The sequence below is a fragment of the Mauremys reevesii genome, linkage group 14 (genome assembly GCF_016161935.1).
Source record: "Mauremys reevesii isolate NIE-2019 linkage group 14, ASM1616193v1, whole genome shotgun sequence".
Classification (NCBI taxonomy): domain Eukaryota; kingdom Metazoa; phylum Chordata; order Testudines; family Geoemydidae; genus Mauremys; species Mauremys reevesii.
Genome location: NC_052636.1, coordinates 17,973,799 through 17,999,970, shown reverse-complemented (window position 1 = coordinate 17,999,970; position 26,172 = coordinate 17,973,799). Strand labels below are relative to the sequence as shown.

At 46.9% G+C, this 26,172-nt stretch overlaps 1 protein-coding gene, 1 non-coding gene and 1 pseudogene across 2 annotated transcripts; 2 read left to right on the top strand and 1 right to left on the bottom strand.

Moving 5' to 3' along the window:
- LOC120381618 overlaps positions 1–11,235 on the top strand; it is a 43,997-nt pseudogene extending 32,762 nt beyond the window's left edge.
- A 6,703-nt stretch (positions 11,236–17,938) lies between these two features.
- Positions 17,939–18,010, top strand: TRNAA-UGC. The gene has a single exon. It is a non-coding gene; the product is annotated as a tRNA-Ala (tRNA).
- Positions 18,011–24,359: 6,349 nt separating this feature from the next.
- LOC120381550 (zinc finger protein 300-like) lies at positions 24,360–25,325 on the bottom strand. The gene is made up of 2 exons (XM_039499724.1): positions 25,319–25,325; positions 24,360–25,114 (listed from the first exon to the last, which is right to left on the bottom strand). The coding sequence occupies exons 1-2, from the start codon at positions 25,323–25,325 to the stop codon at positions 24,360–24,362; spliced, it is 762 nt and encodes a 253-aa protein (XP_039355658.1).
- Positions 25,326–26,172: the final 847 nt, after the last annotated feature.

The window sequence follows — 26,172 nt, the reverse complement described above, 5'->3', positions numbered from 1 at the left end:
ATTGGATAAGGCTCTTGTCGCATTCTAGCTGAGCTTCCCTCAGTTCCCCTTTCTCTGGTTTCTTCATCACCCCCCCCCCTCGTGCCCCCTATATACAGACAAACAAATTTTGCAGAAGTTAACCTTTGTTCTATATAGCAATTGGGTTTTGCTAACAGGCCTGGGCCTGAAAGGCAGGGGTTAGGATGCAGTCTGCTTCTGACCCTATGGGTGGGGGTCTGGCAGCTAACTCAGCTTGGGGCAAGCGGGACCCCTTAAAATCCCTATCAATTCCCTCCTTTTGATGCCAATGGCATCAACTTCCTCAATGTGAATATTTATTAAGTTCCGGACTCCAGAACTTATAGGCTTATTTTATAGGGTGCTTCCAGGATTTCAGACAGACAGGGATTTAATTTCCTCAAGGGAACAAGGGCCACTTAGTAAGGTGGCATAAACAAAGCAAATATAGGGCAGGGACAACAAATTTTACAGCAACAATAACAAAAAACAAATATTTAATGACAACCCTCCTTTGGAAAACCCTCTAGAGGTATGGAGGGCTAGAGGGTTTTGATAATGTCCTGTAAAACAATTGCTTTAACAAGAATGCAGCTATCATCGGCCTGGATAAGAGGTTGGGAAGCAAGGGTTGTTATTTGGCCGTTACCTTCCCAACAAACATGATCATGATCAGTAACAATTTCTCCAGGGTTAAGCTTTCAGATGGACTGGAGATGCGGGGGTTCTAAGGACCATAATGTCCATAGGTTACCTAGTCCTATCCAGAGATCCGGTCTTATTTTCGTGGTACCAATTAAGAACCGGTTAGGGCTGTGGGATGGTTCTACTGTTCTATTACCTTTACTCTAGTTCCAAAAGCAAGCTCAGCTGTCATAATATAATAGATATTCTGGTTTCCCTTTATCCAATTCTAGTTCCTCTTTTTGGGGCCCTGACCACATCTTTCTGCCCCCACATGCCCTTTGTACAGAAAAGCCACTGTTCCATTTTGGGAACTTTCCACTGTGACTCCTTTTACCTTTTGACACACCGAAGCAACTTTTTATCACTCTTTCATCACTCTGTCCCCCTCCTCTCTTCCCCTTATACACAGAGACAAGTTGAACGAAAGTTCAATCACAGCCTGAAAACAAACTTATCCAAAGTTTAGGCCTAAAAGCCTAGTCAAAGTTCTAAGCCCACCGTATATTTCCTCTTTTCCTGCTTATTCGTATACACATTCATCACTACTTCTGGCTTCCTTTCTTTCCAACTTTGCCATAAAGTTCATTAACAATTATTAGCTTCACTCGCTCTTATGCATTAAATCTAGCAGGTTTAGGACTGGGCAAGTAATGATAAATGCATCCATTACAAAGGCAACAGTAACATAACCCCATACCAAACAATAATAGTAAAAGCAATAACATTTCTATGGCAATAAAACAATGGGGTTGGGATTACTAAATAGTTTTAGTTACAAAACACAAAACATCATATTTAATACACAAAATAGAAACCCTATAGGCTATATAAAAAGCATTATTTTCATTTGATATATATTCTGGAATATGTGAATTTGCCATTGAAGCTCAGAAATTTTTGTACTACTGGTAAACTGCAAACAAATTCTGGAACCAGTCAGGTACTAGGGTAGTCCAATTAAAGGGTATCTAAGCCTAAAGGGCTGGTTGCAAAAATTCTCTTTCAGGCCAAATATAATATATGACTGTCCGCAGCAGTGGTGAGATTAAAAGTATGTCTTGTAAATAGTGATCTCTACAAGCACACAACTGTCATTAGCTTAGAGAAGTGGGTGTCCTGTCAGGACAATCTCATGTTCTATCCCTTCTAACAAAACCCATCAGTAACTGTGACAACTTCTCCTACTTCAGGTTACATACACACTGAAGCTGTGGGGTTCTAATGGCAAGAGCGTCCATCGGATTCCTATCCCAATCCAAATATTATTATTTTAGGAGCCGTGACTATGAATTGGCTAGGCATATGAGGTGGCTTGATTTCCCAAATGTCTTGGTAAATTACCCAATCTCATATGCATCCTCCCCACGGGCCTGGCAGGATTCAGTATGTGGAAGCCCACACTTCCTTTAACTGGTCCATATGCTTGGAAGGAGCACTGTGAATGCACACACTTTTACCCAGAGAATTTCCAATTATGCCTCCATGACCACAGGTCAGATGGTACTCCTAAGATGTCTGTAAGGGCCGTGGGCCAAGCCTGGTGCTCAAGATCACTCTGAATGGCCATTAGCTGGTCACTCAGGAAATCCCAAACATGCCAGATCCCACTGCAATGCCTTTCCAGCATCAGTGATATTTAATACCACCTCTCTTAATATCTTCTGGGTCATAGAACTAAGGGCTGAAATAACGTGCAATTCACCCATTTCCACCTACACCTGAGTTAACTACGCCCCAGAAATAAGACTGGGTATACTTTTCCAGTTAGCCCAATCTACCTTCATGCTGTTAGGTTTTACAAATACTCCAAGCGGAGACAGCACTGTTGGCCCTTTTCCACAATGTGTCAGTGATATTCCTTCTTTTCCTGGACCTGTGACTCCAAAGGTGTTGCAATATTAGTTGAACGGCCCTTTTAGGAACTATTTGGATAGATAGCGGCAATTTGAAAGTGAGTGAACGGCAAAGTAAACCTGATAGTTCCTAACGTGGCATTAAGTATAGTTCATTTGAATCCCTCTGGGTCTCTTTTCTATAGGGGCTATACCACAGCTGTTGGTTATATGCGTGGATATTTTCCTGCGATGCCTCTGGGTTTATAGTATGAGAGGGAGAATACTGTAATAAGGTACAGGTGATGTTATCTGCTACAGGGATGGCCTCTAGGCAGGAAAACAGACAAGTTCTGTGGATATACGTTTGGTTATTTACCAAACAGGTAACCAAATAGCAAAGGGGACCTTTTCATGAGTATCGTGGCAGATTCCAGAAACTAGCATTTTATCTACCTTGTCATAGAATGCATCTATTTCAAAGATTGATTCCTTACACGATCTGGCTACTTTGTCTGTAAGTTCCCCTTTCCCGTTCCACTGCCCCTACACTCTGAGGTTGGTGAGCACAATGTAAATGCTGCTCAATGTGGAGAGCCTTGCAGACTTGCTGCATGACCTGACCCATAAAGTGGGTACCTCGGCCACTTTTTATAGAAACAGGGAGACCAAATCATCAATAAAAATTCCTAAACAATTTCTTTGCTACTGTGATGGAGGCAGCCTCTGCACAAGGTAAGGCTCTAATCCATCCAGAGAATATACAGACACATATTCATATGAGCAACCTTTTGGCATGTTGATAAAGTCAATCCGGATATTTACAGACGGGCCCCACAGAGTGGGGTGAGCTGCCGGTTTAGTCCGGACCGGCTTACCACTATTGTGTACTACTAGTGTCGTGACACCAGTGCAATCATCCCTCCTTTGCTCACGTGGGCCAAACCATGGGTCACATGAGCAAAGCAAGGCAACAAAGTCTTGGGCACCACCGAGCGACCATCCAGCTGCTCCATCAGCCCCATTCCACCCTAAGTTCATTAAGGAGGAGCATTTGAGGAACACTACAAGTTTTATTTTCAGGTAGTTTTGGCTAGCTTCCGCAAGCTATTCTTCGAGATTTTATAGTCTTAATTCACTTAGCTATCCGGCAGTGAGGCAGCAAGGGAGAGGTTGCTAGCACAATCACCTTGCTTGCTTGGAGGCTTTATTATGCCCTCAGGTGGAGAGGTTTGGTTTTTTAGTAAGATTCAAAGGCTTAGTGGGTCTGTCAGCAGATAAAGGAAAGGTTGCCACATCTTTACCCTGTCCTTCACTCCTGTTGTCTAGAAGGAGCAACAACGCCAGAAGGAAAGATAGACCGATCATCAGTCGGAGAGCCATTACAGTGAGAAACATGGGCAGGTAGTCAGTTCTCGACACTTCACAGCGGTGTTGGTAATTAACACTATTTGATAAGGGTCTTTCAGAATAAGGCCAGAGTAGTTTCTCACTGGTGGACCTCCATGTAGATTCAGCCTTCTGGTTTCAGCAAGCAGCAGAGCTACTGTATATAAAAAGACCTAACACATTTCATTAGTCTCTTGCAATAATTAAGCATTGTGTTATTTATTAAATGAATGTCCATCTGAGCCAAAGCTAGCAGGGTACTATCAATAGTTGCATTAAGTGCCCTGGTACAAATTTTATAAAAGCTTAATCAGGCCTTTCAATTGGGAGTGGCCTTCAAAGGGCACTTAACCATACTAGATCTATGAAGCTGCACATAACTCGTTACAATCTGTCCAGTATATTAAGTTCACAATCACTGTTGCTACTCACAGGTATGCCAAAGTTTTACAGCAGTTTTGGCATTTGTCTTTTTACAAGAAAATACTTTACTAAAACTAACACATACTTACAATTACAACATTCAAACATAAAATTAATCTAAATAATTTTCCTTTATAAATACCCTTACTGATTGCAGGCAAAACTGAGGAATTACTCAAATTACTCCCCATATTTTCCTGTATTTGTTTTATAGACAGGTCAGGTTTTAATGGTTTCTATCTTTTAACTTCTGTTCTTAAATACATGTTGATTTTTAAATGGAAAACACAATCCATTTTGGCTTTCCTTTGACAACATAACCGTTGATTACACATAGCCACCTTAAGGCTTAGTGTGGGGTACTTACTACAGCTTCTATTTGCTATTTGTTACCAAAACAGATTTAAATTCTCTTACCAAAATTTTATAACACATTAAATTACCTTAAGGATCAAATACTAAATACCAAAATTAACACTAGTTTCTTTTTGTTTGGTAAAAATATTTTTGTTTGTTTTACAACCCCAAAACAACACCAATTTATTATAAAACAAAGATTGTACACACCATACATTTTTTTAACAAAATTGACTATCTTTTATAGTTAAATAAATAACCTCTTGCCTGGATTATTCACAGACACTCCCAAAGGAATGACTGCAAAGAAACCAAGATTTTTCTTCTCATAATACCTTCTTTTAATATTTATACATAGTTTTACTGCTTAATTTCCTCCAATAACTACAGAGTTAACTTTTAACTTTCCTTCTTTTAACTTCCTCAAACTGCAGTTGCCTGCTTGTTTGGGCCCAATCCTTTTTTCTTGCTACATTTTTTTTCCTCCATGGGCATAGGCATTGTTTCACTACCAATTTAGCAAGGAGGGCGGGCTTTTGACTTAACCCCCATTTATCCCTTTACATACACACATTACATCTTGATGCATTTTATTTAATAATATTTTTTCTATGTCCGGACTTAATACAATCCTCCTCTGAGGCGGTGACAACCCCTCAGCACTGGTACATTGTAAGAAAGAATAATAGCAAGGCTACAGACAACAGGAAAGATAGAGAAAACAACAGCATGAACAGCACAGTAAAATTCCTCTCTCGGTCTAGTTTGAGAGAGGGTTTACTACACTTTGGGAAATGGTCTTGCTGGGTTTAGGCAAAATTTCAGCCAGTTGGGCAGCCCCAATGTGCCCAACCTGGTTGGCATGATCGGCTCACAATGCCCACAGGGAGGGAGAGACCTTAACCAGCTGTTCCTGTTGCTCCTTTAGAGTGTCCTGAAAACCTGCCAGGACCTCATTGTGAGTGGGATCAGACACATCTAGATACATACCATTTGGGGTACAGCAGATTGCACAATTTAATTCACAACGCAAATCTTTTGATATTTCTTTCCCTCGGGACCAGTGGAGGCTGCGCAACAGCTCCCTGCCTACTTTCTAGGACCATAATTTGGGTATATATACGTGACTGGAGTGCCCTTCTCTGGCATGGGAATCTGCTTAGATTCCCCCTTGCCCCCATTATGGATACCGGGCAGACAATTACAACCTAGTTGACAGGCATCCCTAAAGGGCTAAATATAAAACACTTAACAGACAGGCTAGCACAGTGGACAAAACATACAACACAGGCTAGCACAGTGGACAAAACATACAACAAAACACACCACATTTACCATGTACCGTTCGCCCCTGTCGCCATCAGTCAGGGTGTCATTCACTGGCACACCTATGGGCTGTTAGCTCCAATTACTGGCAGCTAGTTTTACGGCCCCTCCACTGTCTGCCTATTGCTGACGGGAGCCTTGGCCAACCTTATCTCTAGGGCCACTCTGGGGTTACTCACTTCCCCAGGGTTCATAGTGGCTTCTACCTCGGGGGTTCTAACCCCAAACCTATAACCGACACAAAACAACCTTCACAACACAGGCATGGCGTTGACAAGGAGTGCACCCCTGAGGTGTACAATCTTGTCAAGGTCAAAACTTCCCTCCAGGGGAAACTGCAGTTTTGGATCATTTCTGGTATACCAATTCCATTTTTCTAAATATTTTACACATCAATGACACATAATGTACGTACATATAAGCAGCAGGCGTGCCTTTGGGTGGGACCGGCAGGATTTTAGATCCTTTGGCCCCCATTCTCACCACAGCGCACTTCACTCAAGCCAGTCACACCAGGATGCTAACTCGGGGGTCACCACAGTTCTAACTAATGGCCCAACCAGGCCTGCCCTTGTTTCATGGCAGGAACACCAGGGAATAGGTCCGGAGGCTCGGGATACCGCCTCTGCCAAACCTACAGGGCGAGCGGGTAAGGGGGGGGTGGGCTAACGGAAAAAGCCCGTGGTCCCCGCACGTCCCTCTGCAGCTTTGGGCACCAGCTTTCGACCCAACGGTGCTACAGAAGCCTCAGAGCCGACGGTACGGTTTCCTGGGGCTTCCCTCCTCTCCGAGGAAGGGAAGGGAGCTTATGGCTCCGAGGGGAACAAAAGGGACTCTGCGGCCTTTTGTAAGGCAGTACTCAAAGAGCAGTCACAGGGCCATGGGGAGGTGGAGGGGTAAAGGATAACAGGATGGGGAACACACAAGCACCTCGACTGGTTAGCCACTTACCAAGGCCTGCCAGTCAGGGAAGCTTTTTAGTCTCTCATCAAGCGGGGTTGTGGAGCTTGCTTTCAGAACACCCCCAGTCACTAGTTTTCACTTCGCAGGGGGTCTGGGCGTCTTTCCACAACCAACACACTCCGGCCGCTCGGCCTTATATACACACACACACACACACACACACAGAGGCCGCATGGCCTTACACACACAGGCACGTTTCCTGGCACAGCCGCCAGGGCGAAAACTGCCCCTGGTTCCTCCCAACCTAGTGGCTCCAGGACCCCGAACGCCCAGCTCTAATAAGCGATCAGTCTCCTCCGGACCAAAAGAGCGCGGCCCGAGGCCTGGGGCGGCCGGCACAACCTGAGACTGGGGCCCACCCAGCCTGACCTGAGACTGAGACCAAAACTCAGCCTAACCCAAGGATAGGTTCCGAGGCTTGGGATACCGCCTCTGCCAAACCCACTGAGAATAGGTTCCGAGGCTCGGGATACCGCCTCTGCCAAACCCACTGAGAATAGGTTCCGAGGCTCGGGATACCGCCTCTGCCAAACCTACTAAGGCCTGAATAAGGGCGTCAAGGGTGTCTGACTTTGTCCCAAGGTAGGATCCAGCTTGTGACTTACCCCAGCCGGAGCCTACGGACCAGTCCTCTCCCAAACCCCTCTAGAGATTTCAAAAGGTCTCTTACCTCTCAGATGGGCCCGGGGTTTGAAAGGGAACTGCTCGTGGTCCTCCGATCCAGGAATGTCATCTGTGGATCCCGGACGAGCCCCCAAATTGTTGTGGAAAAATTAACCACACGGTTGATTTTGGGTCAGACACAGCCTTGAGGCCCCTTTATTAGAATACAAATATGCATATAGGGAAGGTTAGCGTGGCCCCATGCAAGGGGTCAGCTGCCTTGTCTTCAACAAATTTTCACCAAGCTTATAAAGGCTAAAACCGCAAATTAACACTTACTTAGATTTCCTTATTTGGGATACTGGTTATTATCAGCAAGCCAATCAGAGCCCCTCACCATCTTGGGGTTTTCCTGTTATTGTCCTAGATGCTCCCTGCTTACGCCATGTCCCTCTTCTTCCGTTACCTTATTGCTTACTAATATAATTTTCCAATACTGTTGTACAATAAGCTTTTCCTAACTTGTGTTTGCCCACCTACGTGCGGTTACATTGTACAACACTGTTCTGCTTAATTATGTTTCTTGCTACTGAGCTGCTATACTTAGGCCATATTGCACAACTATCCGTTGATTTTAGTTCCCTTTTCTTTCTTTGGCCTTTTGATTGCCACACAAGCTATTACAAATTTTCCTATACCTTAATGTCAAGCTGGCCTACAATGGCCTGCAAAAACTTGTGCATAGCAAGCATTGTCTGGGGTAAGCGGGACCCTGTAAAATCTCCATCACAGACTAGGGACCGAATGGCTGGGCAGCAGTTCTGCAGAAAAGGACCTAGGGGTTACAGTGGATGAGAAGCTGGATATGAGTCAACAATGTGCCCATGTTGCCAAGAAGGCTAACGGCATTTTGGGCTGTATAAATAGGGGCATTGCCAGCAGATTGAGACGTGATCATTCCCCTCTATTCGACATTGGTGAGGCCTCATCTGGAGTACTGTGTCCAGTTTTGGGCCCCACACTACAAGAAGGATGTGGAAAAATTGGAAAGAGTCCAGCAGAAGGCAACGAAAAATTATTAGTGGGCTGGAGCACATGACTTATGAGGAGAGGCTGAGGGAACTGGGATTGTTTAGTCTGCAGAAGAGAAGACTGAGGAGAGATTTGATCACTGCTTTCAACTGCTGAAGGAGGGTTCCAAAGAGGATGGATCTAGACTGTTCTCAGTGGTAGCAGATGACAGAAGAAGGAGTAATGACCTCAAGTTGCAGTGGGGGAGGTCTAGGTTGGATATTAGGAAAAACTATTTCACTAGGAGGGTGGTGAAGCACTGGAATGGGTTCCCTAGGGAGGTGGAGTCTCCTTCCTTAGAGGTTTTTAAGGTCAGGCTTGACAAAGCCCTGGCTGGGATGATTTAGTTGGGAATTGGTCCTACTTTGAGCAGGAGGGTGGACTAGATACGGTTCTAGATATGGTTCTATGCACCCCTTCACTGCTACCCCCTGCACCACTCTCCTGTACCCTCAACCCCTGCACTGTGCCCCCTTTGCCTCTAATTCCGGCATCCCCCCTCCTGCACCCAAGTGGGGAACCTGACCTGGATGCACAAAGCAGCTGGCACTGCTGCTCGCTCCCCCACTGGACTGCTGCTCCCCCGCCCCACACAGCCCTGGGGGGCTGGGAGAGGGGAGCAAGGAGCGATGTCAGGGTTTCCTGCACCCAAATCACTTTCCCTGCAGGCTGTGTAAGGGGAGGGCAGGAGAGCAGCTGCTCCTGATGTCTCAGCACAGCCCAGGTGGGGAAGTGACCTGGATGGAGGGAGCCCTGGTGTGTGTGTGTGTTGAGGGGAGGATATTAGAGAGAGAGAGTGTGAGAGTGAGAGTGTGTGTGTGTGTGAGTGAGCGCGCTGTCTCTTTAAGAAAGTTCCCAGGGTCAGGAGCCTGAACTAGGCTTGTTCAGACACACGCAGCTACCAGCAGCTCCGGCCCCAGAGAGGCAGCAGCACACGCAGATTCCCCCTGTCCCGTCACCCCAGCTCAGTGGAAATCAGTACCTGGGTTGGGGGGAGGGGATCACCCCCCCATCAATCAGCACCTCCCCCCTGTAGAGCAGTCAGGAGGATGCTGCCAGTCGGGGGTGGACGGGGCGACTCCGGGGGTGAACGGGGGGTGGGGGACAGGAACAGCAGCAGCTGCACACGTGGAGCAGGGCGGAGAGGGGCCCCTCTGCTCTGGAGCAGTCACCTGACTCTGACGACTGGTCATCCAATTTCCCCCTGCAGCTCAGGTCTATCCCACTCCCCCACGCAGCTGCTTATCTGCCTCCCTGTGCCGCTTTCATCAGCCCAGCGAGCCTCTCAGCAGCAGGTCAGGTGGGAATCCAAACCCTGCGCCCGGCACCCCCTTGGGTGGGGCACCCGTACGGCCCCCCCTAAAGGCCGGTCCTGGGTGGGGAGCAGAATTGATCCCCTCCACTGTCCCCTGTGGGGAAGAGTTAGGGGGAGTTCAGTCCCTGATTTTTATTTTCTGTCTCTCCAGCACTTACTTGGGTTTGTTCTCTGCCTTTCCATCCCCAATTCTGAGATTTCTCCTCTCTTCTAGCAGGTGATGGGGTGGTGAGGGAGAGCGAGGAGCAGAATCCTCACCAGGAAGATGCTGAGCTCGCCGAAGCGCATGGGGAATTACTGCGAAGAGCCAAAGGGAGCGTGTCCAGCCCCCGTGAGCAGGGAAAAGCTGGTGAAAATTACCCCAGACCAGAGATAGAGCAGGGAAACCACTCAGAGGAGAGAGTGGATGAACCCATTAATTGTCAGGGAACTCACAGGGACCTCAAGGAAACTACGTCCCAGGAGAAAATCCTCACGGAAAAGCGAGAGACTACGTGTAGTGAGTGTGGGAAAAACTTCCATTACCGCTCAGCCCGTATTCGACATGAGATAATCCACACGAAAGAGACACCCTACAAATTCTGTGAGTGTGGGAAAAGCTTCAATCGTACCTCAGCCCTTAGTAGGCATCAGCGAATACACAGAGGAGACAAACCCTATGAATGTCGTGAGTGCGGGAAAAGCTTCACTCAGAGATATACCCTTAACTCTCATCAGAGAATCCACACAGAAGAGCGACCCTACAAATGCTGCAAGTGCGGGAAAAGCTTCACTCAGAGATCAGCCCTTATCTCTCATCAGACAACGCACACGGGAGAGCGACCCTACGAATGCTGTGAGTGCGGGAAAAACTTCACCCGAAGCTCAAACCTTACTAGGCATCAGAGGGTCCACACAGGAGAGAGACCTTATGAATGCCGTGAGTGCGGGAAAAGTTTCAGTCACTTCTCCTCCCTTATCTCTCACCAGAGAGTCCACACGGGAGAGAAACCCTATGAATGTTGCGAGTGTGGAAAAAGCTTCTCTCGGAGCTCAAACCTTACTATGCATCAGAGGATCCACACAGGAGAGAGACCCTATGAATGCAGTGAGTGCGAGAAAAGTTTCACTCACCTCTTCTCTCTTATCTCTCACCAGAGAGTCCAAACAGGAGAGAAACCCTATGAATGCAGTGATTGCGGGTAAAGCTTCTCTCGGAGCTCAACCCTTGTCACACATTACACAGTCCACACCGGAGAGAAACCCTATGAATGCAGTGAGTGCGGGAAAAGCTTCACTCATAGCTCAGGCCTTTCTAAACATCAGAGAATCCGTAAAGGAGATAAACTTCATAAAAACCTTCTCTAGAGCTGTCAGGAGATTTTTTCTTTAATTCTTTTGACAGTTCCCAGGTAGTGAGTGTTAAGGCTGTTTGCATCTTTTGCACATTGTAGTCCCTCAGCTCCCACACATGAGTTGCCCACTTTTGAAGCTCGCCCGTCTTTGGGGTGGATCCTGTGGTCCTTTGTATCAACTCCATTGTCCTGCGAGTCATGGGAGTGGGTGTCTTTTCTACCAGGAATGTCATCACCCCAGGTGGGGGAGATGGGGGGTGTCTTCAACCAGCTACGTTGAGATAAAATCTACCTGGGTCTCATCACTGTGGTTGCCGTGGAGTTAGCTAGCTTGAGTTCACTTTCCTGATGTAATAAGACAGCTATTCTTGCAGTAAAGACATGGGCTATGGCAGTGGGGTTATCTAGCACATTTCCTCCTGATCTGACCTAATCACTGTCACATTTCCTTGTCTAAACAAACCTGGAGATTCAGATTTGTACTCCTCCTCCCAGTGCAAAGTTATTGTTAGAGACGTCAAGTTCCTCTTTGAGGACAGATTGTCTCATTCCCAGTTGTTCTCACATTACCCTGGATTGTGCAGAACAGCAGTTATTTTGTTGACTTTTTTTTTTTCCTCATTTAAAATATATTTAAATATGATGAAGAGCTGGAGCAGTGTCAGGGAAATAAGGGTCATTTTAGGCTCTGTGACACTGGAAGGAGATGGGGCGACTCAGTCATTCCATCCTTCCCCATCACCCCAGAACTGTTACCTTGTGCCTGAGCCATGCACAGTTCACCCCTTCGTATTCCTTCGCTTCCCAACGTGTCTGGTGGGGTCATGTTCTTGGCTGTCCATGCTTGGGAATGGTGCTTGTACACGTCTTTGATCCTAAATCAGAGTCAGTCTGGCAGGAGATGAAAGTGTCAGACTTGGAAGGGGATTTCAAATGGATCCCAAGCACCGTTCAAATCCCCTTTTCCCTCAATGGCAAAGCCGCTTCTGGGAAGGTTGGTTGTTTTTTCTCCCGTTATGAAAGTGCTATAACTCCTGTAAATAACACTAATGAGAGAGGTATCAGAGGGGTAGCCGTGTTAGTCTTGATCTGTAAAAGCAGCAAAGAATCCTGTGACACCTTATAGACTATCAGACTTCTGGAGCATGAGTTTTCGTGGGTGAATACCCACTTCGTCGGATGTATGAGAAAGCGCTGGGTGAAGCAGGTTTCAGTGGATCATGGGAGAATCTCTCATCCTGATTATGAGATATCAGATGTAACGTAGTCTGGAATTTCACTTTAAATTAAAATGAAAGTGTCTTCTACCTCTCTGTGAGATGGGTTCTCTATCTTTCATGAAGGCTCCTTGGTCATATAACTACCCGTTAGTTTTGTTGGATAGAATGTAGCTCAGATTTTTTGTGAAATTTCAGACAAATTACCATTTTTTTACTTCAGGTTTGTTTTTCCCCCTATCCCTGCATGACGACATGGAGAAAATTCAAATACAGTTCAGTCAACAGGAGAGAATACTCTAAGCTATTGGACATATTATCAGAGAAACAGTCGTATGTTTAAATTTCCACTCTGAAAAGGTGAACAGCAGCAGACCCCAAATGGGTGAAACTGATGGAAGTAAGTGCACATGGTCACAGGGTAGTTCAGTTGTTTAAGTCAATATTGTCTCAGATGATCCAGGGATAGAATTCCACAGCAAGTGATTCGGAACTAGGAAAATGCCCAGGTATTTGGTTCCCAAGGTGTTCGTGACCCAGTCCCTACAGGAGGTTACTCCTGAAGAGATCTCCTAGCTAATCCCCAAATTTGGGAAATGCTGTCTGTGATGAGGTGTATCAACCCTGCACTGGCACTGCTAGGGTTAACTGCGCCATGTGGGCTGAAGAGGCCACACCCCCTCACCCTCTCTGGGCATGTGCCGACTGGAGACGGAGTATAAACGGGAGCAGCTCAGCCTGGGCGGACTGGGGAGAACAAATCTATGTTGTTGGCACAGGGTGTCGGGGGAGGGAGGGTAGAGCCCAGGCCTGGGATGGGGGGAAGCCCAGGGCTCGGTCAGCAGGAGCATGTGGCGGGGTACCCCAGGGCTGAGGTGGGGGCAGCCAAAATTTTTTTTGCTTGGGGCAGCAAAAATCCTAGAGCCGACCCTGCCTCCACGCACCGTGAGGTAGGTATGAGCGGATCATTATTATCCCTACTTGAAAGAGGGAGAAGCTAAGGCTGAGAAAGGAGAATTGACTTGTCTTAGGTCATACACCCAGCCAGTGGCAGAGTTGGGAATAGAATCCAAGAGCCCTGATTTTAAAACTAACCATTGGATCTTGAATTTCAGACACTGAATGACCTGAATAAAGTGCTCTGATGAGCTCCAGACCAACAACAGTGACAGTAATTATTTAGCAAGTATTTGAGGAGAACTGCAATGTTAGAGAGAATCATGAGCTGCTCAGAGACCATTAATGCAGAGAAGCAGCAAAATTCATCAAACACAGAACTGGTTCTGACTTATTTCCTTGGTCTTAAAAGAGAACATCAAGGACCTGAGTCTCCTCCCTGTCAGTAATCCCCTGCTCAGCCAATCAGGGTAGAGACTGAGGATGGGAGGCTGAGGGTTCTCACCAGAGAGCCCAAAGGATGGCCCCGCTCACTGGTGGGGATCACTGCCCGAGCACTATTTAAGCCCCACATTTTTGGGTGGACCTCCCACAGTGGGAGCTGCAGAGCACTCCCCCGCAACACACACACGCACACCCCCCCCCCACAACCCTCCTGGTGTTGGGAGGGGAACAGGTAAAAGGACAAAGGAAGCAAGAGAAAAAGAGGGAGGGAGGAAGAGGGGAAGCAAAAAGAACAAACCCTAATGTCCCCAGTGATTCTAAGGGACAAAATCCCAAGTGCAGAATAAAGTTCTGCCTCCTTAAGCTCGTGTTTTCCATGCCTAGAATTCAACTGTCACCACATGGATCAGACTGAACAGGTTTCAAACCTCCAGGAGGCTCTTACCTTCTAAACGGGGACAGCTGTTTTCTAGTAAAATCACTACAAGGGAAGGAGAAAACTCGAAAGAGGCTCCTCCTGGTGCTCACGTCCGTGAACCCGAATACTCTCTCAGTCCTCAAAGAGAGACCTGGAGAAGGAGACTTGCTGGAGCAAAGCCACAGGGGTCTCTGAGGTTTCCCTGGCCCCTCGCCTCTATCCTGCCTCCCTGATGTCAGCATCTCTCTGTGAGGTCACCACCTCTGACAAATAGGCTGAGGTCCTGCCAAAGGCCTTTGTGATGTCACTGCCGCACCCCTCCCTTGCTGTGCTAATGTCCTGCCCCTGGCCAGGCACTTTGCAGGTTTGAGCTACTCCCTGTGGATCACCCCACTCAAGGAGCGTTCGTTCTAGGCAGCAAGCCGGCTAGACAGGGAAACATCAGGCGCTGCTCCCAATGCTACACTCAGTTTTTCAGAAATTAGTCGACTTTATGGCCAGAAGAGACCATTAGAGCATCTAATCTGACCCCCTGCATATCACAGGCCTCCTGTAGGACACAAGAGCTACTTTTGAGGCAAACACATTCCAGAAAGGCATCTAGTCTTCATTAAATGACATCAGGAGATGGCGAATCCACCACTTTCCTTGGTAGCTTGTTCTTGTGGTGAATCATCCTCACTGTTGAATTTTTGTGCCTTAGTTGTAATATGAATTTGTCTCTCTTCACCTTCCAGCCTTCTTATGCCTTTCTTTGCTAGATTAAAGAGCCCTTAAATACCCAATCTTTTCTCTCCATTAAGGCACTTCAATGAAGTCACCTTTCAATCTTCTTTTGATCAGCTAATCAGGTTGAGCTCTTTCAATAGCTCACTAGAAGGTATTTTTTCCAGTCCTCACAACATTAGGTGGCTCTTTGCTGCCCCAGCTCCAATTTCACAACATCTTTTTCAAACGAGGACACCAAAATTGGAGGCAGTATTCCAGTATCAGTCTCACTGATGCTGTCACCTCCTGTGACGTTATTGACATAATCTGTAACTGTATAGATCCCCATTGCGACCACTGTTCTATATTTGCAGCCAATATTACAGAGAAGTGGTCGTGTAAGGGGTCTATGGAGAGGTTCTGATTAGCTGATTATAATGATGCTATCTCTAGATGTGTATCATTTTTTTGTAGTTGACATTATGAATATTGGCTCTATGCTGCCTGTATTTCAAACTTGTGCTCTGCTTCAGGGAATGATACCTTTGTTTAATTGATGAAAACATAAACTAGACACTTAGAGGATTGGAACTGATTTCAGCTGATGGACAGGTGTGCTAGGTTTTTATGCATTTGGACAGTGAAATGTTGAGTGTTCACATTCATTTCAAGCATCCTCGTAAGGTGGAGCTCCTGTACATAATGGAGAATGGAAATGAAAATGTTTTTCTTTTTTTTAAACGAGGGTACCTGGGTTTGAACAAAGGACCACCTGATCTGCAATCAAACACTCTACCACTGAGCTATACCCCCATTACAACAGGAATATGGAATCGTGGTCTCCAGGACTTTGAAGGACAGACCCTGCTTCATCGAGCTCCTTTGCCATTCCCAGACCACAGGTGGTTTTAAAAATGGGGTTTGATTAAACTTCTTAAATGTGGTAAACACCACAGCTTGCACACCCACTGATATAGCTTCTCCCCATGACAGAGCTGCCACCTCCTGGGGAAGTGGATTGACTACACCAACGGGAAAACTCTCCCCCCTCAGCATGGAGCAGTGGTTCTCAAGCTGTGGGTCAGGATGCAAAGTGGGTCGTAACCCTGTTTTAATGGGGTCACCAGGGCTGGCATTAGACTTGTTGGGTCCTGAAGCCAAAAGTCTGAACCCCCCCACCCAGGGCTGAATCCCTCAGGCTTTGGTTTTGTCCTCCCCCCACTGAGGCTCAGTCTTTGGCCCTCCCCGAAGTGGAGGGGCTTGGTCCCTCTTTCCAGGGCTACGTATTAAGTTATTTTGGCAGAAGGAGGTTGCAGTGAAAGGACGTTTGAGAAACCCTGGCATAGAGCCTCTCCATTACTGAGCTGCAGCAGCATAGACTCGCTGTTTGAAACATTGACCTGGCCTTAGCCTCTGAATATGTCTAGGCTTGGCTCCCTATGGCACTGTGGGTGATCAGACCCTGGAAGTACAGCCATGGAGACACCACACACCAGCCTTGCCTAGCTGGCAAGGATCAAACCTTCACAGAAAGACCCCCATGGTTTTCTAGCCCAGCTACCTAAGGCCTCAGCCACTTAACAGAGGGGCCTTTCTACACTCTGGTTCTGTTCTCACTGAAGGGTCATTACAAATTGTTTGCTCAGACCAGCTTCCCCAGCCCACTCGCTGCTGTGCAGCTCTGTACGTGTGGCCATCGCTGAACAGCAAGAATTCCTGCCCATTTCCCTACTGGCTGGAGCATGATTAGAGTGTGTTTGTGGTTAATGATGTTGCTGTAGATTGTTCATTCCCTGCCTTGGCAATTCAGACAGTCCCTTTTCCTGTTGTATCGCCAGCACCTCTGGGAGTCCAATAACAGGGGCAGGTTTTCTCTGGGCACTGAGATTTTTGAGGGCGTTGGTGGCTCCTTTCTTTCCTCACCCTGGAGTAAACTCAGCTTTTTATTCCATCCTTGATAACTCATGGAATAACAACAGCAGCATGAAGAGGAGAGTGAATATCTCACTGCCAGGGCCCCGTGCACCTTTGTATGCAACTACTGAGTCAATTGTGAACCTTCCCATCATTGTCCTTTGTTCTTAACCCTGAGGCTATTGCCCCATCATGGGGCCATTTCCCGCCTCTCTTTCATACAGAAGCACAATTTTCTTTGCACAGACACAGGAACAGCAAGATCTTTCTCTGTCCCTTGTGCAAAGCAGGGGGCCAAATTCCATGGAAACAATGGACGGCTCTGGGCACATCCAGCCCTGGCCGTGAGATGTTCCCTCCCCTCTTTCTTTATGCCCCTGTTGTTATTTCATGGATTGTCTGGGATGGGAAAAAAGCTGAGTTCACGCCAGGTGGAGGGGAAAAGAACCCTGAAAATCTCAGGACCCAACCCTGCTACCAGGATCACTGAGGTGCTGGGAATCTGCCTGGGAAAGGGACTGTGTGAATTGTCAAGGTGGGGAACGAATAACAATCTACAACTAGATCCACCTCATTAACCACCAACACAGGCTAATACTGCTGGCAATAGAAGGGAAACTGGGCCCAATTGCACCGCAGTGAATGTGCTGGGGAAAGCTAGAGTTTCCAGGCAGGTGGAAATAGCAGATCCTAGAAACACCTGGAGCTCCGCACACCACTTCTGCCACCAGGGTGAGGTGTTGAGCTGCTCACAGCATCCCCCACTATGACCTTGCAGCAGGGGATTGCCGCACCCCCAACCCAATGCAGGGGAGAGGGCTGAGTGTATCTCTGCACCCTGAGACCAGGGCAGCCACTCTCTCTGCCCCACACATAGAATCTGGCCCTGCTGAAAAGTGACCCCTATGAACAAGTCACCTCCAGGAGAGCAGGATTGGTCCTCAGAGAGGGGAACGGGCTTCTCGTGAAGCTTATAGGTCACTGGATGCTCTGGAAACAGGAGGGCTCTGAGTGTAACCCATAGTAAACACAACCTGCTAGGGGATGTAGCTCAGTGGTTGAGCACATGCTTTGCATGTATGAGGCCCTGGGTTCAATCCCCAGCATCTTCATGATCATTTTTTCTCCCTGCTGCTTTGCTCATGCCCAGAGGGGATGTGACCCACCAGTCTCCCTGCATCAGTTTCAGTCCTGCTCAGTGAGGGGCAAGTGACAATTGCATGGAAGGTCTGGGGGGGTTCTGCCCCTAAGTCACCTCGGTACGTTTAAGATTCCCACCCGCTGTGCTGCTTGTGACAATGGTAGATTAGAAGGGCGAATCCTCCAGCACTGGAGGGAAAGGTCCCATCTGCACAGACTGAGAGGCAAGGAAACAGAGGGGCAGGGTTGAGAGGTCAGTGATTTACTCCCAGCAGGGGACACTGTCTTTTTGAGTATCAGAGGGCTGGCTGTGTTAGTCTGGATCTGTAAAAGGCGACAGAGTCCTGTGGCGCCTTCTAGACTAACAAACGTATTGGCGCATGAGCTTTCATGGGTGAATCCCCACTTCGTCAGATGAATGGAGTGGGAATTCTGTGCCTGGCTTGCCAACTACAAAAGCAGTTTCTCCTCCCTTGGTGATCACACCTCAACTGCTAGAAGAGGGTCTCATCCTCCCTGATTGAACTAACCTCCTTATCTCTAGACTGGTTCTTGCCTGCATACTTATACCTGCCCCTGCAAATTTCCACTACATTCATCTGATGAAGTGGGATTCACCCATGGAAGCTTGTGCTCCAATACGTCTGTTAGGCTGTAAGGTGCCACAGGACTCTGTCTTTTTGAGGCGAGTGCTGCTGGCTTGAGATGGTGCTGACGATGGATAGAAAAAAGGCTGGAGTCAATGACAGATGGGACCACAGAAGGGGAAGGGGAATGGCAGCCCCACAGAAGGTCCTCGGTGCTCAGATGCCCCCAGTTATTGCACGCTGGCCTGTCCTAGAGAGAGAAAAGACACCGAGGGACCCAGCCCCCCTACAGTGATCCCATGGACAAGAACCTGGTTAGGAGTGGGGTGAAGGTTCCCTCTAGGCAAAGGGGAGCTGAAATCCCTCCGTGTCCTGGAATTTAAGCAATGAAAGCTTCAAACCCTGCATGGGTGTGGGCTGAGGTGCATCAGCAGAAGATTGGGCTGGACAGGGGTGGCAGGTTTGTATAATTTTTGGTGGTGCCCAGAATGGGACCAAGTCCTGCCCCACCTGCCACACACACCTGCCTAAGGCTCTGGGAAGGAGTTTGGTTGTGGGAGGGAGAGGGGTTGGGCTCTGGGAGAGTTTGGGTGCAGGGTCTGGGCTCAGTCAGAGGGTTGGGGTGCAGGAGGCAGTGTGGGGGGCAGGCTCTTGGAGGGAGTTTGGGTGCAGGTGTGAGGTCTGGGCTGGGGCAGGGGTTGCAGGAGAGGGTGAGGGGTGCAGCATTTACCTCAGGCATCTCCCGAAAGCAACCCGCAGCCCCTAAGCTGGAGGGCCGGGGGCGTCTCTGCACACTGCTGCCCGCAGACTCCACCCCCGCAGCTCCCATTGCCACAGTTGGCAGAGTTGGCAGTTGGGGCGGGGGCAGCATGTGGAGACCCCCCACCCCCACAGTTGTTCTTCTCACAGCTGGCTGATGGGGGGCAGCAGGGGATCTCCCCAATCTGGGGGAATCTCTCTGTGCCCCACTGTTAGTTCTCTATCCTGTCTCCCCCTAACCACGCACACCACTCTCCTCCCCATTATCAGTGTTTTAGAGAGACCCCTCCCTCCCTTTATGGGATACAGACTCTCTGTGACAGAGACTGACTGGGGCTCCTCTCTGCATGGCCCCAGTGGGGAAGGAAAGAGACTGGGGGAGGGGGAGAAGATGGGCAGAAGGAGTCTAATGGGGCAAAGCCAGAATAGAGATTTTCTTCCTGTTAAAATGCACTGGAGTCTCATCGCTGAAAAGCCGCATCTTGAGTTAAGTTTGAACCAGCAGCCTTTCAATTACCAGGCAAAGGTGTGAACCACAGAGACTGATAACTGCCTGCTTCCCAAATGTGTTTAAAAAACATCTTTAGGGGTGCAACTGGTTAGTGCAGAGGGGCCATCTGTTGGGGTTATGAGTTCAAGCTTTCTCTCAAGCCCTTGTTTCTCTTACCTGTGTAGTTTGTTTTGCCTAATTCATATACAAAGTGCTATACTAGAAAAAGGAGAGTAAGTTCTAAAATGTAGAGGTGGGTGAATACTTTAGAAACATCCCCCCTGTGCTGCCATTAGTTCCAGCAGATTGTACACTGGAAGGGCAAATTGATTTCTTTGCTGCTGAGAAAGAGGCCAGGACAGGTCTGTGGGCACCAGATCTCTCTGCTTCTTCCAGTTCCTTCCCTGCTCCAGTCACTGCTGTAGGAGGATCCTATATGCACTGAGCCTAAACATTTTCCTGGGCCTTCTTAGCATAGTTGGCAGCATGTCAGTCTCATACTCAGTAGGTCCTGAGCTCACACCTCAGAAAAGACAATGGTTTTCTGCTCCCTGCTTCAGATTTTCTAAAGGAAATCAGACAAAAGAAGCTATAGGAGAGTGGCTCCTAGACACTCTAACACACACAGATTTTTCTAAGGCATTAACTTTTCCTTCTCTGTGGAGTTTGTATTCTCCATAGAGCAAAATAAAACAAAAACATGCAAGTCTAAGACTAATACAGTATGAAACTCAATACAGATAAAATCTCACCCTCAGAGATCTTCCAATAAGCTTCTTTTGCAGACTAGACTTATTTCTTGTCTGGGCCCAATCTTTTCACCTGGTATAGTCCTTGTTCCAGCTCAGGTGGTAGCTATGGGATTTCTCATGACTGCAGCCACCTTTCTTTCTGTTCCACCCCCTTAAACAGCTTTGGTACAAGGCAGGAATCTTTTGTCTCTCTCCTGGGGAAAAGCCCCAGGTTTAAGATGGATTCCTGTACCAGGTGACATGGTCACATGCCCTGTGAGACCCCAAGCCTTCATTATTCCTGGCCTGACTCACAGATGGTGCAGGACAGAGTCATCTCCAGTCAATTGTCCTGGTTAATGGGAGCCATCAAGAGTCCAAACCACTAATAATGGCCCACACTTTGCATCATTACAACAGGACCTCAGAGTTACAGTTCATATTTCTAGCTTCAGATACAGGAAAGATCGGTTCATACAAATAGGCTGAACACACACAGTAGATAATAAGCTTTGTAATGATACTGCACAAGAGACCTTTTGCATGAAGCATGTTCCAGTTACATTATATTCACACTCATTAGCATATTTTCATAAAATCATCAATATCACAGCAGGGGAAGGGTTTTACTGTGGCACCTGGGAGCAGTTGAGTTTCATGTGCAGGCTCTGCTATGAGTTCCTCCAAGTTTCCCATAAGCACACAGGGCCCTTAGCGGGTACTCTCGATACAGGAATGGCCCAGATACAATGAAGTGATGGGAATTGCATTTTCCTTTTTAATTTTTGCATTTCCAATGACATTTCTGTTTGTGATTTTGTTTTGCTTCGTATAACTGTGTTTTCTCAGGGACTTGATATTTACCAGGCTAACTAACAGCTAATAACGGGAGACTTCCAAGCAGGGCGTGGGTGAGCAGAAAAGAACTGTAAGAGATGCTGGTTTTCGACCTTGTGTTAGATAAGAATAGAATGCAGATTGTAGCAGAAATTGCTGAGAGAAGTAAGCTATCAGAAAGGAATATGTACAAACAAAATGCAGTTGTTGCTCCTCAGTGTATGTCGCAAGAGGTATAAATGCTTGCCTTAATTGTTTATCTAACCGAGACCTACCTCGGGAGGGGAAACTCTGCCTGTCTGTACTCTCCCGAATAACTGCAGTTGCTCGAAATAAACGGCATAATATAATAACATTTAACATCCCTGTGGTGGGAAGAACATCTCAACAGCCCAACACTGTGGCATTTGATTTCAAAAAAGGAGAACTATACAAATATGAGGGGGTTAGTTAAACAGAAATTAAAAGGTACAGTGACTAAAGTGAAATTCCTTTAAGCTGCATGGACACTTTAACGACACCATAATAGAGGCCCAACTTAAATGTATACCCCAATTTAAGAAACACAGTAAAAGAACTAAAAAAGACTCACCAGGGCTTAACAACCATGTAAAAGAAGCAGTGAGAGACAAAAAGACTTCCTTTAAAAAGTGGAAGTCAAATCCTAGAAAGGAGCATAAACATTGCCAAATTGTAGGTGACAAATCTGAGGAACTGTCACAGACTGAAGTGTCACTAGAGGAGGTTTTGGAATTAATTGATAAACTCAACATTAACAAGTCACCAGGACCAGATGGCATTCACCCAAGAGTTCTGAAAGAACTCAAATGTGAAGTTGCGGAACTATTAACTATGGTTTGTAACCTGTCCTTTGAATCGACTTCGGTACCCAATGACTGGAAGTTAGCTAATGTAATGCCAATATTTAAAAAGGGCTCTAGAGGTGATCCCGGCAATCACAGACCAGTAAGTCTAACATCGGTACCGGGCAAATTAGTTGAAACAATAGTAAAGAATAAAATTGTCAGACACATAGAAGAACATAAATTGTTGGGCAAAAGTCAACACGGTTTCCGTAAAGGGAAATCATGTCTTACTAATCTATTAGAGTTCTTTGAGAGGGTCAACAAACATGTGGACAAGGGGGATCCAGTGGACATAGGGTACTTAGATTTCCAGAAAGCCTTTGACAAGGTCCCTCGCCAAAGGCTCTTACATACATTAAGTTGTCATGGGATAAAAGGGAAGGTCCTTTCAAGGATTGAGAACTGGTTAAAAGACAGGGAACAAAGAGTAGGAATTAATGGTAAATTCTCAGAATGGAGAGGGGTAACTAGTGGTGTTCCCCAAGGGTCAGTCCTAGGACCAATCCTATTCACCTTATTCATAAACGATCTGGAGAAAGGGGTAAAAAGTGAGGTGGCAAAGTTTGCAGATGATACTAAACTGCTCAAGATAGTTAAGACCAAAGCAGACTGTGAAGAACTTAATAAAGATCTCACAAAACTAAGTGATTGGGCAACAAAATGGCACATGAAATTTAATGTGGATAAATGTAAAGTAATGCATATTGGAAAAAATAACTCCAATTATACATAAAATATGATCGGGACTAATTTAGTTACAACAAATCAGGAAAAAGATCTTGGAGTCATCATGGATAGTTCTCTGAAGATGCCCACGCAGTGTGCAGAGGCGGTCAAAAAAGCAAACAGGGTGTTAGGAATCATTAAAAAGGGGATAGAGAATAAGACTGACTATATTATTACCCTTATATAACTCCATGGTATGCCCACATCTTGAATTCTATGTACAGATGTGGTCTCCTCATCTCAAAAAAGATATACTGGCATTAGAAAAGGTTCAGAGAAGGGCAATTAAAATGATTAGGGGTTTGGAACGGGTCCCATATGAGGAGAGATTAAAGAGGCTAGGGCTTTTCAGCTTGGAAAAGAGGAGACTAAGAGGAATATGATAGAGGTATATAAAATCATGAGTGATGTGGAGAAAGTAGATAAGGAAAAGTTATTTACTTACTCCCATAATACAAGAACTAGGGGCCACCAAATGAAATTAATAGGCAGCTGGTTTAAAACAAATAAAAGGAAGTTCTTCTTCACACAGCGCACAGTCAACTTGTGGAACTCCTTGCCTGAAGAGGTTGTGAAGGCTAGGACTATAACAGGGTTTAAAAGAAAACTGGATAAATTCATGGAGGTTAAGTCCATTAATGGCTATTAGCCAGGATGGGTAAGGAATGGTGTCCCTAGCCTCTGTTTGTCAGAGGATGGAGATGGATGGCAGGAGAGAGATCACTTGATCATTGTCTGTTAGGTTCACTCCCTGGGCTGCTTCTGCTCTACAACTATAATTGTCTTTTTACACCAAAATCACTAACTTGAGCACCCAATTCCATGTACAGTCCTAGTGGATGTAAGGCACAGGTAACTTTTGCCTCAGGGTAGCTTGTTGGCATCAACCCTCTCTCCCCCACCTGGAGCTGATGAAATTCCTGGCTGGAGGGACACACGCTCCTACAAGTCAAAAGGAAAGGAGCTGATAGAAAAGATCACAGGACTGACCCCAAAGAAGGGTGAGCTGCAAAAGGCAGAAGCAGGCAACTCATCCGGCAGAGCTGAGAGACCACAGTGAAGATGGTGCAAAGATCACTATACTGGAATTAGCAAATTTGATTTTTTTTAAAACAAATCCTTGGGAAGCCCTAATAAAGGCATTTCTTACAGTTCTCTCCGATTTGGATTTTCTGATCTCTAATAGGGAATGACATCTGATTGAAGCTTTTCCCAAATGCAGAGCATGTGTAGGGTCTCTCTCCACTGTGGATTCTACGATGTCTGACAAAGTCTGAGTGCTCAATGAAACTTTTCCCGCACTCAGCGCATGTGTAGAGCGTCTCTCATGTGTGGATTCTCTGATGTGTGACAAGGCTTGAGCGCCGACTGAAGTATTTCCCGCACTCAGCGCACGTGTAAGGCTGCTCTCCTGTGTGGATTCTCTGATGTCTGATAAGGATTGAGAGCTGATTGAAGCTTTTCCCGCACTCAGCGCATGTGTAGGGTGTCTCTCCTGTGTGGATTCTCTGATGTGTGATAAGGTTTGAGCGCTGACTGAAGCTTTTCCCGCACTCAGCGCACGTGTAAGGCTGCTCTCCTGTGTGGATTCTCTGATGTCTGATAAGGCGTGAGCGCCGACTGAAGCTTTTCCCACACTCAGCACACGTGTAGGGCGTCTCCCCTGTGTGGATTCTCTGATGTCTGATAAGACTGGAGCGCCAACTGAAGCTTTTCCCGCACTCAGCGCACGTGTAGGGCGTCTCCCCTATGTGGATTCTCTGGTGTGTGATAAGGTTTGGGCGCCGACTGAAGCTTTTCCCGCACTCAGCGCACGTGTAGGGCGTCTCCCCTGTGTGGATTCTCTGATGTCTGATAAGGACTGAGCGCCAACTGAAGCTTTTCCCGCACTCAGAGCACGTGTAGGGCGTCTCCCCTGTGTGGATTCTCTGATGTGTGATAAGGTTTGAGCGCCAAGTGAAGCTTTTCCCGCACTCAGCGCACGTGTAGGGCGTCTCCCCTGTGTGGATTCTCTGATGTGTGATAAGGCTTGAGCGCTGACTGAAGCTTTCCCCGCACTCGTGGCCTGTGTAGTTTGTCTCTTCCAAGTTGATTCTCTCACGTGTAATAAGGTCTGAGAGGCTACTGAAGTTCTCCTCTGGCCTCTGCTGAGTCTCTGAGGCTTTTACTGTTTCTTGGAGTGCACAACTCCTGGAAACATTCCCTTTGGGTCTTCCTGATAACGTCCCATGTGGTGCTCCTTGCTCAGCATCTTCCTGCTGGGGTTTCTGCATCTCATTCTCACGCGCCATCCTATCACCTGATGGGAGACAGAGAGAATCCAGACATAGGTCACTCCCTGTGCCTGAGAGAAAGGAAATCTCAGAGACAGGAATTTTAAAAGGGATGAACAAACCAAAATATGTGCAGGAGAGATCAAACCTATCAGGAGCTGATTTTCCCCAGAGGAGAGAGGAAGGGATCAGTTTTGGTCTGCATTTCACCAGAACATGGAGGGGGGAAAGTGGGATCAGGTAGGGATCTGCTGCCAGTTGTTAGTCAGGATAGGTGGGAAGCCATGAGTGACATCTGCCTAATTATTCCACATCTGCAGGAACAATCCTGAACTTGGAGAGCTCACAAGGTCTTTGTAGGGCATCCCGAATGTTTCCTGTATTCACGGACAGTTTTTGACTTGCTTTAACCAAGTCCTCACCTGTGCAGGCAGCTCTTGGAAGCACTTCTTTCTCAGAACCCTGGAGGTCCAGGACCCACGGCTCTTCCCTTGTTCAAGCTGTGAGACCACATCAGGTTTGGAATTTAGAAACCCTATGCCAGACAAAGAAAACAAGGGAGGTCGGTGGAATTTGTGGGATACTTGTCACAAAGAATATTCCATGGTTTTAAGCTCAGATCATTTTTAAGCAGTAACATCCCAAGACCAGCTTCCTTGGCTCCAAGTGGCAGGAGAGTTATTATTATTATTAATCATACGCATTACCTAAGTGCCTAAGGACCAACTAACAGTGTGTCTCCATTGTGCTAGGCACAGTACAAATGCAGAATAGTAGATGGCCCGTGCTCTGAAGAATTTACAGTCTAAATAGACAAGACAGACACAGCATGGGGGAAGGGGTAGAACCCTCTGTTAGAATGGCG